Consider the following 13,868-nt stretch of genomic DNA (forward strand, 5'->3'; position numbering starts at 1 on the left):
AAAGAACCTGTAAAGAAATGCAAAGCAACTCTAAAAAAACAAAGAGCGAAGCTGGAAAGCTAACATTACCTGTTTTATTATAAAGCTATAGTAATGAAAACAGTATAATACTATCATTAAAAATAAATAAAGCAATGGAACAGAACAGAGTCCAAAAATATACCAATGTATATACGGACAACTAATTTTTTAAAAAGATGCAAAGACAATTCAGTGAAGAAATGCTGGTCTTCAACCAATGGTGCTGGAAAAAATGGATAACCATATACCAAAAAAATTTTAAAAACTACCTTGGATTCATACCTCACATTAAAAATAAATAAATTCATTAAAAAAGACCATAAACCTAAATATAAAATCTAAAACTACAAGTTTTCTGCAAGAAAACACAGGAAAAACTTTTTATGATCTTGGGTTAGGTAAAAATTTTAGCTATGACACCAAAAGAACAAATTGATAACTTACACTTCATTAAAATCGGAACAGACACCTCAACAAAGAAAATATACAGATGGCAAATTAAGTTCAAGAAAGGATGCTTAACAGGGCTCCTGGGTGGCTATCGGTTAAGCCTGACTTCGGCTCAGGTCATGATCCCAGGGTCCTGGATCGAGCCCCGCAACGGGCTCCCTGATCAGCGGGAAGCCTGTTCTCCCTCTGCCACTCCCCCTGCCTGTGTTCCCTCTCTCTCTGTGTCTCTCTCTGTCAAAAAAATAAATAAAATCTTAAAAAAGAAAAGGATGCGTAACATCATTAGTTATAAGACACATGCAAACTAAAGCCATAATAAAATGCTATTACACTCCTATGAAACTAGTTAAAATTTAAAAAATTGAGTATATTATGTGTTGGCAATGATGTGGAGGAACTGGTACTCTCACAGACTACTGATGGAAATACAAAATGGTATGATCACTTCAGAAAATAGTTGGCAGGCACTAAAAAGTTAACCATACACCTACCAATGTACCAAGCCACTGTAGCATAGGTGGACCTAAGAGTAAAGGAAATATATGCCCATATACAAATTTGTACGTGAATGTTCATTATAACTTTATTTGTAACAGCCAAAACAGGAAGCAACCCAAATGACCATAAACAACTGAACAGAAAAAAAAAATGCGGCATATACAATACAATGTGTACACACACACACACACACACACACACACACACACACACACACAGAAGGGGTGCCCGGCTGGTTCAGTCAGAAAAGCATGGGACTCCTGATCATGGGGTCATGAGTTTGAGCCCCACATTGGGTATAAACATTACTTTCATAAATAAATATAAAAAAAACCCCCACAAAGGAACACTACCCACAATTAAAAAGGAAAGAACTGATACATGAAGGAATTGCAAAATAATTTTGCTGACTGAAAGAAGTCAAACAAAATAAGTACATAATATATATGATTCCAATTATAACTCTAGAAAATGAAAATTTATCTATGATAGAAAGCAGACAGGTGGGTTGCCTGGAGAAGCAGGAGGAGAATTTATAAAGAAGTGCAAATAAATTTTGGGAGATAATGAATATGTTCACTATCTTGACTATGGTGACAGTTTTACAGGTATATACTTTATCACAATTTATCAAGTTATACACTTTAAATACATGCCAATTATTGTCAATTATTCTTCAATAAAGCTGTTTAAAAAAAAAAGGCACACAGATCCCTAGATCCCTGCCCCTATTCCACCAGAGATGGTTTAAATTTGTCTCAAAACTCCAGCAGAAAGGTGCTAGTTTATTCTCTGGAGGGGAAAAAACAATCTCTGGACTAGGGGAACATGCACAATTAAGAATATTAAAGAGAAAAACAAGAGTCTTTAAATAAATATTTACATACTGAATTCTATTAAGCTGTCAGTTAAGTGTAAAGACTGAATAAAAATATTTTCAGACATGCAGTCTTGAAAAATTATTCAGAGGGGCACCTGGGTAGCTCCATCAGTGAAGCATCTGACTCTTGATTTCAGCTCAGGTCATGAAATCAGGGTTGTGAAATCGAGCCCTGTGTCGGGCTCCACACTGGGCATGGAGCCTCCTTAGGATTCTCTCTCTCCCTCTGCCCCCCCACCTCTGCCCCTCACTCTTGCTGTCTCTCTCCCTCTCTCTCTCTCAAAACAAAGAAAAATTTATCCTGATTAACCTTTCAGGAAAACTAAAGGAGGATATGTGATACCAAAACAAGTAAGTAAAGCAAGAGAGAGGAAGCCATGGAAATCAGGAAACATGGAATTCAACCCAAGAAATAAGTAAAAAGGGCGCCTGGGTGGCTCAGCCAGTGAAACATCTGCCTTTGGCTGGGGTCATGATCTTGGGGTGCTGGGATTGGCCTGGCATCAAGTCGGGCTCACTGCCTACTGGGGAGTCTGCTTCTCCCTCTCCTCTGCCCCTCCCCCCAACTTGTGCTCTCTCTCCCTAATAAAAAAAATCTTAAAAAAAAAAAGTAAATGGGCACCTGGGTGGCTCAGTTGGTTAAGCGACTGCCTTTGGCTCAGATCATGATCCTGGAGTCCCGGGATCGAGTCCCGCATCAGGCTCCCTGCTCAGCGGGGGGTCTGCTTCTCCCTCTGCCCTCTTCCCTCTCGTGCTGTCTCTCCTCTCTCTCTCAAATAAATAAATAAAATCTTTAAAAAAAAAAAAAAGTAAATGGAAAAAAGTACATGGAATCCCCAGGATGATAATTAAAAGAATAATCTAAGGAAACAGCTATGTATCAGGCAAAGAAAGGAATTCAAGAATTCCAAAACCAAAAAAAAGACAGATTACTCTATCAACTATTATGTAACACTATACACTTTATTCATTCCCTATGTACTTCATCCCCACCTACCCCATTCTTTTTTTTTTTTTTTTTTAAAGATTACATTTACTTATTTGTCAGAGAGAGAGAGAGCACAAGCAGGGGGAGCGGCAGGCAGAGAGAGAGAAGCAGGCTCCCTGCTGAGCAGGGAGCCCAAGGCGGGGCTTGATCCCAGGACCCTGAGATCATGACCTGAGCCGAAGGCAGACACTTAACCAACTGAGCCACCCAGGAGTCCTCCCACCTACCCCATTCTATGAGGGCAGACGTTTTTGCCATTTTGTCCACTGCTATGTTCTGAACATCTAAAAAAAATGTCAGTTATTTATTTGGTACATAATAAAAATTTCCTTAACAAATAAAAATGTTAATTTTACCATAAGACTCACTGTATAGGGCGCCTGGGTAGCTCAGTTGGTTAAGCGACTGCCTTCGGCTCAGGTCATGATCCTGGAGTCCCGGGATCGAGTCCCGCATCGGGCTCCCTGCTCGGCAGGGAGTCTGCTTCTCCCTCTGACCCTCCTCCCTCTCATGCTCTCTGTCTCTCATTCTCTCTCTCTCAAATAAATAAAAAATCTTAAAAAAAAAAAAAAAGACTCACTATATATAATTGGCAATGTTATATCTCAAAGTCACAACTTAAGTCACAATGTCAGAAGATTTTTATCTTTTATAGATTCACAGATTTCTATGGGCTGTTCCCCATAAAAATAATTGCATTCTTACAAAACAGAACAAATCTTATTAATTTTATCTTGTTCCCAAACATGATGGAGAAAACTTGAATCAGCTGATTCCTATTTCATAAAAATTCCCAATATAGCACACATAGATCTCCCAGTCTTCTGGTCGTACATAATCCTGTCCAAAAAAAGAATTTTTTTTAAAGCCTGTTGATAGACATTTATTATTTCATCACCTGGTGCTCTACCTCCTGAAGTAAGGATTCCAAGAGCTCTGTTTCTTGTGTTAGAGATGTCTTCTGACCTATTTAAAAACACAAAATACCAACACTCAGGCTCATTACTGGTTAAGAATGAAATTAACTTTCATTGAACATAGTCAATAACAAGGAATCAATTTCAAGTAAATAAGACTTCACTACAGCTACCCTAAAACATTTTCCCAGAGCTTTAAAAGGTTCAATCTAATATTGTAGTAGCTTTGACAAGGGAATTTCAGAATCAACCCTAACTACAATTTTAGACAAATTGCAATTCAGGTCTGTTAAATTCATCTAGAAATACAATGACAATATATTCTGGAAGGAAATTAACGTTATTGTTTCTTCCAAAGGAATATATATATCTAGAAAAGTACATTTTTTACTTAATCAACTCTTCTGAAGTAATTCTTTCCCAGAATTTAACTAAGGCTTAAAAAGAGGAATATAGTAAGTTGGCCAGATGTTACACTACATGTCAGCAAAAGGTATGTTCTTTAAACATAAGAATCTGTATTTAAAAAAAAAAAAGCCCAGACAGAAATAGTCTCAAGAAGCTGGAAACACAAGAATAAGGAATTATTATTACAGAATTACTATAGAGAAGGAACAAACTGCTTTACATGTTGGAAAAAAAAAAGACGATGACAAGGCAGGCATGCCTGCCAAATCCGACCATTTTCTTTGTAAATCACTAAAGAGCTAGAAGGATACATACCCATGAGTTTAGCAGAAGTTGTATCAATTATGTGTACTATTATTTGATACATTTAATAGGTGGAACTTTTACTTTTGAAAGCAATCTTTTCCAAGCCTATAACAACTCATCAACCTTTACTCTTTTAAGACTGAACCTCAAGGAGGCTCAAAGCACCACATATTCCAACAGCATAGGAAAACACTCACCCATTAGTGTTATGAGCTTATTCTTCAGCTGTGTGTCTAACCGTGCAATCATCATCTCCACTGCATTCCTAATTTCCCGAACACGCTCATCTTTTGCATTTCGAACAGCTTCTACATTTCTTTCCTAGAAGATTAACAGGTAAAAAAAAAAAAATTGAAGAATTTTTAAAACAAAAGCAAACAGACATTAATATAATCACTGCAATTATTCTTAAAGTCAGTTGATTTCCTCTTTAAAAGCTGCAACCCAGGGTGCCTGGGTGGCTCAGTCAGTTAAGCAGCTGCCTTCAGCTCAGGTCATGATCCCAGGGTCCTAGGATCAAGTCCTGCATCGGGCTCCTTGCTCAGCGGGGAACCTGCTTGTCCCTCTGCTTGCTGCTCCCCCTGCTTGTGCTGTCAAATAAATAAATAAAATCTTAAAAAAAAAAGCTGCAACCCAGTAATACTTTTTAAATGCTTATATGTCATATGACACTCACTGCTTTAAAAAATTGTGCACTGAAACGAATCAGGAACAAAACTCGTAAATGTAAACAAAGCTTAATAAAGTACATGTTCTTGTAACAGTGAAAGATATGTAATTAAAAAATATTGGTTAGGTACCATATACAAAACACATACTCAAAGCCCCAATCATATCTCTGACAGAAAACCACTTCTCAAAAATAAACGAGTATAATGATGCCAGGTTCACATCATGCAAAACCCTAAAACAAATGAAAAATTTCAAAAACCGTATCTACTCTAGTTTACAAAGTTTTAAATCTTTTCAGAAGAAAAAAAAGATTTTCAAAGATTGCAGAGTACACTGCAGATTTCATAAAAACATACCACCAAAAATAGAAAGCAATCTTTCCTATACTTATTGTTATTACAAATACAAGCAGTGAGAATTTCAACATTAGAACACCCTCCCTAACAACCATATTATGTTGCCAAGAAAAAATAATAGAAAAAAAGGTAGTTAGATGAAGTCCAAAGAGAAGCCATTCGGCTTGTTTTTATTCCAAAATTACTTCGTAGGTAGCATATATGTAACTCAGAAACATTACTTTTTGTATAAGAAATGTTATAAAACAATGGTTTGAATCTTGATTCCTGAGAGGGTAAAACGAAGACATCTTAAGTTAGGGATGGTCCTCAAACCTCACTAGTTACAACTATCATTCTGGCAACTTTAAACAAAATATATTCCAAAAGCATATTCGGTGCTTAAATGTTTGAAACTCATCACATTTCCTCAGATAAATACTACAAATGGTAAATACCTCACCAAAGCTGTTTGACACATAAAGTATCTGAAGAGTAGCGTTAAATATTACTCTTTCAATTCTGTAGAGTTCGAATTCAAAACATCAGAAATAGTTCATTCACTGGTAGCAAAAACACTCCCAAAAGCTGAGGGTCCAAAGAACGAATGACTTAATCACTTTGTAAAAGTCAATATTGACTCTTTAGGAGTCGGTTATTGACTCCTTGTATCAAACAGCTTATTTAACACATTCATTTTCTGTTTCTACATAAGAAAAGGCAATTCTCTCGCTCCAAATGTGGAAAAGGCCAGGGGTTTGGATACAAATTCCTCAGCTAGTTTGAAGTTGGTGAAACTGACTATAAATAGATCTTATCAGATTTTCAATCTTGATTGCAACATAATTGATGTATATCATAAAAAATATATATTACATATATATATATATACACACATATAAAATGGATAATGATCTTTCAGTAGCAGTCTTACCACTTCTTGAACTAAGCTGATCAGTTCCATGAGACGCCGACGAAGTTTGGCTACCTCTTCGTTCACTTTAGTAACATGCTGCTCATAAATTTCTGCCAAAGGTTTAAAGGTATGTCCACCATGCTATTCAAATTAATAAAAATAATTTTAGAACATTTTCTTTTATCTCAACCATTTATACTTCTTTATTAACACTCCATGGATGCTAATAAACTGGTAAATATTTTCAAATGAATTTTTTCTGGCTGTCTTTCCTTTGTTAAAATCAATGAGAGCTTTCTTAAAATCATGTGGCCCATATAGGAAATCCTTAAAATTGCAGATAAAGAACTTTAGCAAAACATTTACACTTATCTAGAAATTTGTACTCATTAGAAAGAACCAAAATCTTTAACCATGGCGCAAACCATCTGACACAACTTTATCTGCCACTCTCTTCTTGGTCAGCACTAGCCTTTTTCATGTTTTCAAAGTTCTTTTCATTAGGCCTTTGCAAAATTAACTCCTTCTTGGGTGCCTGGGTGGCTCATTCGGTTCAGCATCCAACTCTTGATTTCAGCTCGGGTCATGAGATCGAGCCCTCCATCGGGCTCTGTGCTCAGCATGGGGTCTGCTTGGGATTCTCTCCCCCTCTCCCACTCTCCCACTCGTGCTGTCTCTCTAAAATGAATAAATCTTAAAAAAAGAAAAAAAGAAACTGCCTATTAACACATAAGTTCTTACTAGAACTGTCTTGTTCAACCAAAGCACCCAACCATGGTCTCTAAGATAAAAAAGATGTAGATTTTTGCATGTCCACTTAAATATGGAAAAGAATGTTTCCATTGCTTCTTACTAAACCCATGTATTTAAGTACTAAATTGTAAGAATTCAATTTTTTGTACTCATCACATTAGTTTTCAAATATTAACAGAAAACTCTCTAAATTGAGCTCTACTCAACCAAGTTGCCTGTCATTCTCTCCCTAAAATATGCTGAAGCCCAAAGAATGATTAATTTTTTTTTTTTTTTAAGTAAGTTCCACACCCAGCATGGAGCCCAACTCAGGACCTGAGCTGAGATGGATGCTTAACTGACTGAGCTACCCAGGCGCCCCAAGAATGATCAATTCTTATTGCTAACAGATATGTCTAGCTGTCTAGCAACTTCTGCTCCCACTATAACTAACTCTCCCCACCAAGAACCCATTGTGTTTATTTTCAAGCCTATTTACATTTTTAATTAGGTATTAATTAAACAACAGACATAACTGTGAAATAAAAAGCTGTTTCCAGGAAAACTAAGTTGAGTGTTTTAGACTTGATAAAATGTATGATGCCTTAAAAAACAACTTTTGAATTAGAATGGAAAAAGGAAAAAACACAACGATAAGGATCCAGATGTTTGCATTCATATTGTTTCACAAATATCTAAAGTTGTTGTTCCAAAGAAAACCAAAACTGGAATTGTGGCCAGGACATTAGATCAACTGGCCTTTAATCAAAGATAAGACTTTGATCCTACAACAAAAGTTTTGCAAATAAATATTTACATGTTTTCAATTAAAATAATATGTTTCTGTAAGAGGTGCACATTCCACATCAACATCTCCCACAAAGGAAGGTTGTGGTATGATAGCTTCTACTATAAATCAGATGCATTTAAATTTCATTCTATAAGCAGAGTAAAATAATATTATTCTCTATCTAGGGCGCCTGGGTGGCTCAGTTGGTTAAGCAACTGCCTTCGGCTCAGGTCATGATCCTGGAGTCCCGGGATCGAGTCCCGCATCGGGCTCCCTGCTCAGCGGGGAGTCTGCTTCTCCCTCTGACCCTCCCCCCTCTCGTGTGCTCTCTCTCTCATTCTCTCTCTCAAATAAATAAATAAAATCTTTAAAAAAAAAAAAAAATATTCTCTATCTAAATCAAACAAATATTTCTAGCTAAAAGTAATATGCTAAATATTTTCTGCTCACCATTCCTCCCCAAAGTGCACACTGATGGCAGATACACTTCTTACAAGTCCAGCAAAATACACTAAGTTTTTCATGGTGATTTTCACATCTATATATTATGAAAAGAAAATATAGATTAAATTAAATAAATTAAAATTATAACATAATTACCTCAACAAATTCCTAAGTTTGGGGAACAGGTTAGTCAATTTTAAACAATTATATCTCAGGAAACAATATAAAATGCATTCCATGCTTCTACAAATTAAGCTAAAATAAATCACATGTGGACACAAAATTTTAAGTATTGTTTTCATTAATTTATAAAGACTTTAGAATCGTGAAAAATGCAGACTAATTTCTAAATAAAGTACAAATATAACATTTTCTAGCATCACTATAGATAAGTTCTAACTTACTACATTTTGAGCAAATCACATTATGAGTCTATACCTACATGAGTATGTATGCATATACAAAAATTTGCCCCACATGTGACCAATGCTAACAATAATCAAGACACATGCAATTGTATAATGTAATACCATATCCTCATAAAAAATGAACAACTCAATTTTAAAAAATGAGTTTCCCGGGCGCCTGGGTGGCTCAGTCGTTAAGCGTCTGCCTTCAGCTCGGGTCATGATCCCAGGGTCCTGGGATCGAGTCCCACATCGGGCTCCCTGCTTGGCGGGAAGCCTGCTTCTCCCTCTCCCACTCCCCCTGCTTGTGTTCCTGCTCTCGCTGTCTGTCTCTCTGTCAAATAAATAAATAAAATCTTTAAAAAAAAAAAAAAGTGTTTCCCCTTAAATCCACATGTAAAACATGAATATGAACCAAACTGCATCCTCCCAAATGCCTATGTTGAAGCTCTAATGTAAATGTATTTGGAGATAGGGCCTTTAAGGAGGTAATGAAGGTTATATGAGGTCATAAGGTTGGTACCCTAATCCAACAAAACTGGTCTGTCCAAGAAGAGAAAGATACCAGAAGTGTGCACACACAGAGAAAAGGTCCTGTGAGGACACAGCAAGGAAGAGCCCTAATCCAAGTCAAAGAGAAACCAACCCTCATAATACCTTAACCTTAAACTTCCAGCCCCAAAGCCATGAGAAAATATATTTCTGTTATGTAAGCCATGCAGTCTGGGGTGTTGTTATGGCAGTCCTAGCATATAAACACCTTTAGCTTTTATCATACGCAAAATTTAACTCAAAGTAGGTCAAAGACCTAAACATAAGACCTAATCAAAGACTTTGATCCTACAACAAAAGATGTGCAAATGAATATACATTTTGTATGTTCTCATATAATGTAATTCTTAGAAGAAAACACAGGGGAAAAGCTTTATGATATTGGATTTCAAAATTATTTCTTAAAGAGGACACCAAAAGCACATACAACAGAGACAAAAATAAATAAATCGAAATATATAAAAATTTAAAATTTCTGGGGGTGCCTGGATGGCACAGTTAAGTATCCAACTCTTGGTTTCAGCTCAGGTCGTGATCTCATGGTTGTGAGATTAAGCACCATGCTGGGCTCCGAGCTCAGTGAGTCTGCATGAGATTCCCTGCATGAGAATTCTCTCTCCCTCTCCCTCTGCCCTTTTAGCTGTGTGCTCCTTCTCTCTAAAATACATAAATAAACCTTAAAAAAAAAAACTAAACTTCTGTACCTCAAAGGACACAATAAACAAAGGGCAATCTATGGATTAAGAGACTGTATTTGCCAATCATATATCTGATAAGGAGTTAATATCCAAAATATATAAAGAACTCCTACAATTCAACAACAGAAAACAACCAAAAAAACCCCAAACACCTGATTAAAATATGGGCAAAGGACGTAAAAGACACTTTTCTCCAAAGATGTACAAATAAATAACCAATAAGCATTATGAAAATCATCCAAATCATCAGATAAATGCAAATCAAAACCACAAGACATTTCCTCATACCCATTAGGATGGCTACCATCAAAAAAATAAAACAAGTGTTGGCAAGAATGTGGAGAAACTGGAATCCTGTACACTGCTGGTAGGAATGTAACATGGTACAGCTGCCACAGAAAACAGTATGAAGGGGCGCCTGGGTGGCTCAGTCGTTCAGCGTCTGCCTTCGGCTCAGGTCATGATCCCAGGGTCCTGGGATCGAGCCCCGCATCGGGCTCCCTGCTCGGCGGGAAGCCTGCTTCTCCCTCTCCCAACTTCCCTGCTTGTGTTCCCTCTCTTGCTATGTCTCTCTCTGTCAAATAAATAAATAAAATCTTTAAAAAAAAAAAAAGAAAAACAGTATGAAAGTTCTTCAAAATATTTAAAACAGAATTCCATATAATCCAGCAATATCACTGCCGGGTATATATCCAAAAAAGGGGTGCCTAGCTGGCTCATCCAGTAGGGTGTGCAACTCTTGATCTCGAGCTCCACATTGAGGTGTAGAGATTACTTAAAAATCTTAAAAAAAAAGAGAAAAAAATTGAAGGCAAGATCTAGAAAAGATGAACATCCATGATTATAAGCAGCATTGTTCCCAAGAGCCCAAAAGTGGAAGCAATCCAAATGTCCATCAACAGATAATGGATAACAAAATGTGATATATATACATGATGTATTATTAATCAGCCTTAAAAAGGAATGGAATTTTGATATAAACTACATTACGTAAAGTCAAGGAAGACAGTTGCAAAAAGACAAAACTGTGTGATTTTACTTACATGAGCAATCTAGAGTAGTCAAACTTATAGAAACAGAAAGTGAAATGGTGGTTGCCAGGGTTGGTGGAAGGAGAAATGGGGAATTATTGTTTAATGGGTAGAGAGTTTCAGATTTGCAAGATGAAAAAGTTCTGGGGCCTAGTATACAATGTGAATATATTTAACACTACTGAACTATAAGCTTAAAAATGGTTAAGAAATTTTATATAATGTGTATTTTACTACACTTAAAAAAAAAATGGGGGCTCTAGGTAGCTCAGTCGGTTAAGCATCTGCCTTCAGCTCAGGTCATGATCCCAGGGTCCTGGGATCGAGCCCCACATTGGGCTCCTTGTTCAGTAGGGAGCCTGCTTGTCCCTCTCCCTCTGCCTGCCACTCCCCCTGCTTGTGCTCTCTCTCTGTCAAATAAAATCTTAAGAAAAATTTTTTTTAAGTTTTCTGTTGTCTATAAAAGAGACACACTGGGGTGCCTGGGTGGCTCACTCGGTTAAGCGTCTGCCTTAGGCTCAGGTCATGACCCCAGGGTCCTGGGATTAAGCCCTGCATCGGGCTCCCTGCGGCAGGGAACCTGCTTCTCTCTCTCACTCTCCCTCTGTGCGCTCTCTCTCAAATAAATAAATAAAACCTTAAAAAAAAAAAAAAAAGGAGACACACTGTTGCATTTCTTAAAAAGCTTCTCACTAGGGGCGCCTAGGTGGCTCAGTCGGTTGAGTGTCCAACTCTTGATTTCAGCTCAGGTCATGATCTCAGGGTTGTGAGACCGAGCACCGTGTCAGGCTCCGCACTCAGTGGGGAGTCTGCTTCTCTCCTCCCTGTCCCTCTGCCCCTCCCCCCATGTGCTCTTTCTAATAAAAGAAAAAGAAAAAAAAGCTTCTCACTAATGAACTACACTGAGCTTAAATAACCTCAACAGGTCTATATTTTCTATTTCTCATAATAAAAGTGTAAAAAAAAAAACAGCATATTAGATACTACCTGGAAGCTCATTTAGGCTGACTTCCAAACTATCAAATTTAGAACACAGCTTTTATAATATAGGAAATGTATCAGAACAATTCTTTATCAATGGCCTATATCCACCTGCAGCAAACCAAGGGAAGAGAGGCCGGCAGGCATCTAGCAGTTCTACTCCTTTCATGAGAGGCTCTCATAAAAGGAGGCAATCAAGAATTAGAAGGGTCTTTCAAAACAGTGATACCCATACCATGCCAGAAGAAAAATAAGTATTCACCTAAAACAAAAAAGAAACTTTCAATAGTGTAATTAAAATAATATATGGTAGGGGCGCCTGGGTGGCTCAGTCGGTTGAGCATCTGCCTTCAGCTCAGGTCATGATCCCGGGGTCTTGGAATCAAGCCCCGAGTCCTGCTCCCTGCTCAGCAGGGAGCCTGCTTCTCCCTCTCCCATTCCCCTGCTTGTACTCTGTCAAATAAATAAAATCTTTAAAAAATAAAATAACATAGAGCAACATCTACGAAATACTTGAAGAAAGAAATTGAGGGCATACTTGTCCTTTTCATTTTCTTCATGTTTGGTGAGACTGCAGAGTTGAAGAGTATCAAGCTGCTGTGTTACTTCCTCTGCCCAACGACAGTTTACTAGTTCTCGTAGCTGGAGTGGAGCACTGGGAAAAAAAAAAATATGTACATATATTCTGATTCAGGAATTTGAGACTATTTTTTAATATAAACACATTCCAAAGGTAATCATGCGAGATGATGAGTGTGTTAATTAAATCAACAGAGGGAAACTTTTCACAATGTATACATATAAAAAATCATCACATTGTACACTTTAAATATCTTACAATTTTATTTGCCGACTATACCTCAAAATACTAAAAACACAATTACCATATAATCCAGCAATACCATTTCTGGGTATATATCCAAAAAAACTGAAGGCAGGTCTAGAAAAGATGAACACCCATGATCACAGCAGCATTATTCACAATAAGCCCAAAAGTGGAAGCAATCAAAATGTCCATCAACAGATGAATGGATAAACAAAATGTGATACATGTACATGATGGAATATTAACCAACCTTAACAAGGAATGAAACTCTGACATATGCTACAACATGCATAAACCTTAAGGACATTACACAGAGTGAAAGAGGATAGTCGTAAAAAAAGAAATTATCAAACACATTCCTCAAAATAGAGCTAACAATCATACTCATACCATATTATTATTAAAATAAAACAGACTCAATGAAAAGTATGGTTTGCAACTTATTTTTACCTTAATAGGTCATTTACAAAAAAAAAAAATTCAGATTACAGACTGAATTCTAAATTCCTCAGTCTAAAAAAAAAAAAAAAATTCCTCAGTCTAAAATTATACTGTCCAAAATGAGAGCCACCAGTCACATGTGACTATTTAAAATTCAAATTAATTAAAATTAAATAAGAATAAAATTTCATTATAGTCACACTAGACAAATTTCAAGTGCTCAATTGCCACATGTACCTAGTGGAATTGGACAGCAAAGCTACAGACATTTCCATCATTATGGAAAGTTCTATTTGATAGTCCTGGTTTTCTTAAAAGTTAGTATGAAAAAAGTAAACAATACATGATGAAAATGGGCAATCAAATGAGGTGAAGAGGTAGTGTAAGCAAAAAAGAAATATAAGTAGCTAAATGCTTCAAAAGATGCTCAGTTTCAATCATTTTTTTAAAAAGCATATTAAAAACAAGATGCCTTTTTTCATTTAATGGAATGACAAAAAAAGACTTATAATAATCAGTATTGGCAAGAATGTGAGAAAAAGGCAATTTTGTATCTATTATTAGGAATGTAAAAT

At 36.7% G+C, this 13,868-nt stretch overlaps 1 protein-coding gene across 7 annotated transcripts in view; it reads right to left on the reverse strand.

Annotated features, from left to right (window-relative positions):
- Positions 1-13,868, reverse strand: part of TRIM37 (tripartite motif containing 37) — a 141,846-nt gene that overhangs the window by 85,494 nt on the left and 42,484 nt on the right. For all 7 annotated transcript variants that reach the window (XM_081806033.1, XM_081806031.1, XM_081806027.1 and 4 more), the window contains 5 exons: positions 12,565-12,681; positions 8,364-8,451; positions 6,410-6,532; positions 4,666-4,789; positions 3,736-3,803 (listed from right to left, as the gene is read on the reverse strand). In XM_081806033.1, the coding sequence (XP_081662159.1) occupies positions 3,736-3,803; positions 4,666-4,789; positions 6,410-6,532; positions 8,364-8,451; positions 12,565-12,681 (520 nt within the window). The remainder of the gene's footprint in view (positions 1-3,735; positions 3,804-4,665; positions 4,790-6,409; positions 6,533-8,363; positions 8,452-12,564; positions 12,682-13,868) is intronic.

The sequence above is a fragment of the Leptonychotes weddellii genome, chromosome 15 (genome assembly GCF_054177405.1).
Source record: "Leptonychotes weddellii isolate Sample4059 chromosome 15, ASM5417740v2, whole genome shotgun sequence".
Taxonomy (NCBI): Eukaryota; Metazoa; Chordata; class Mammalia; order Carnivora; family Phocidae; genus Leptonychotes; species Leptonychotes weddellii.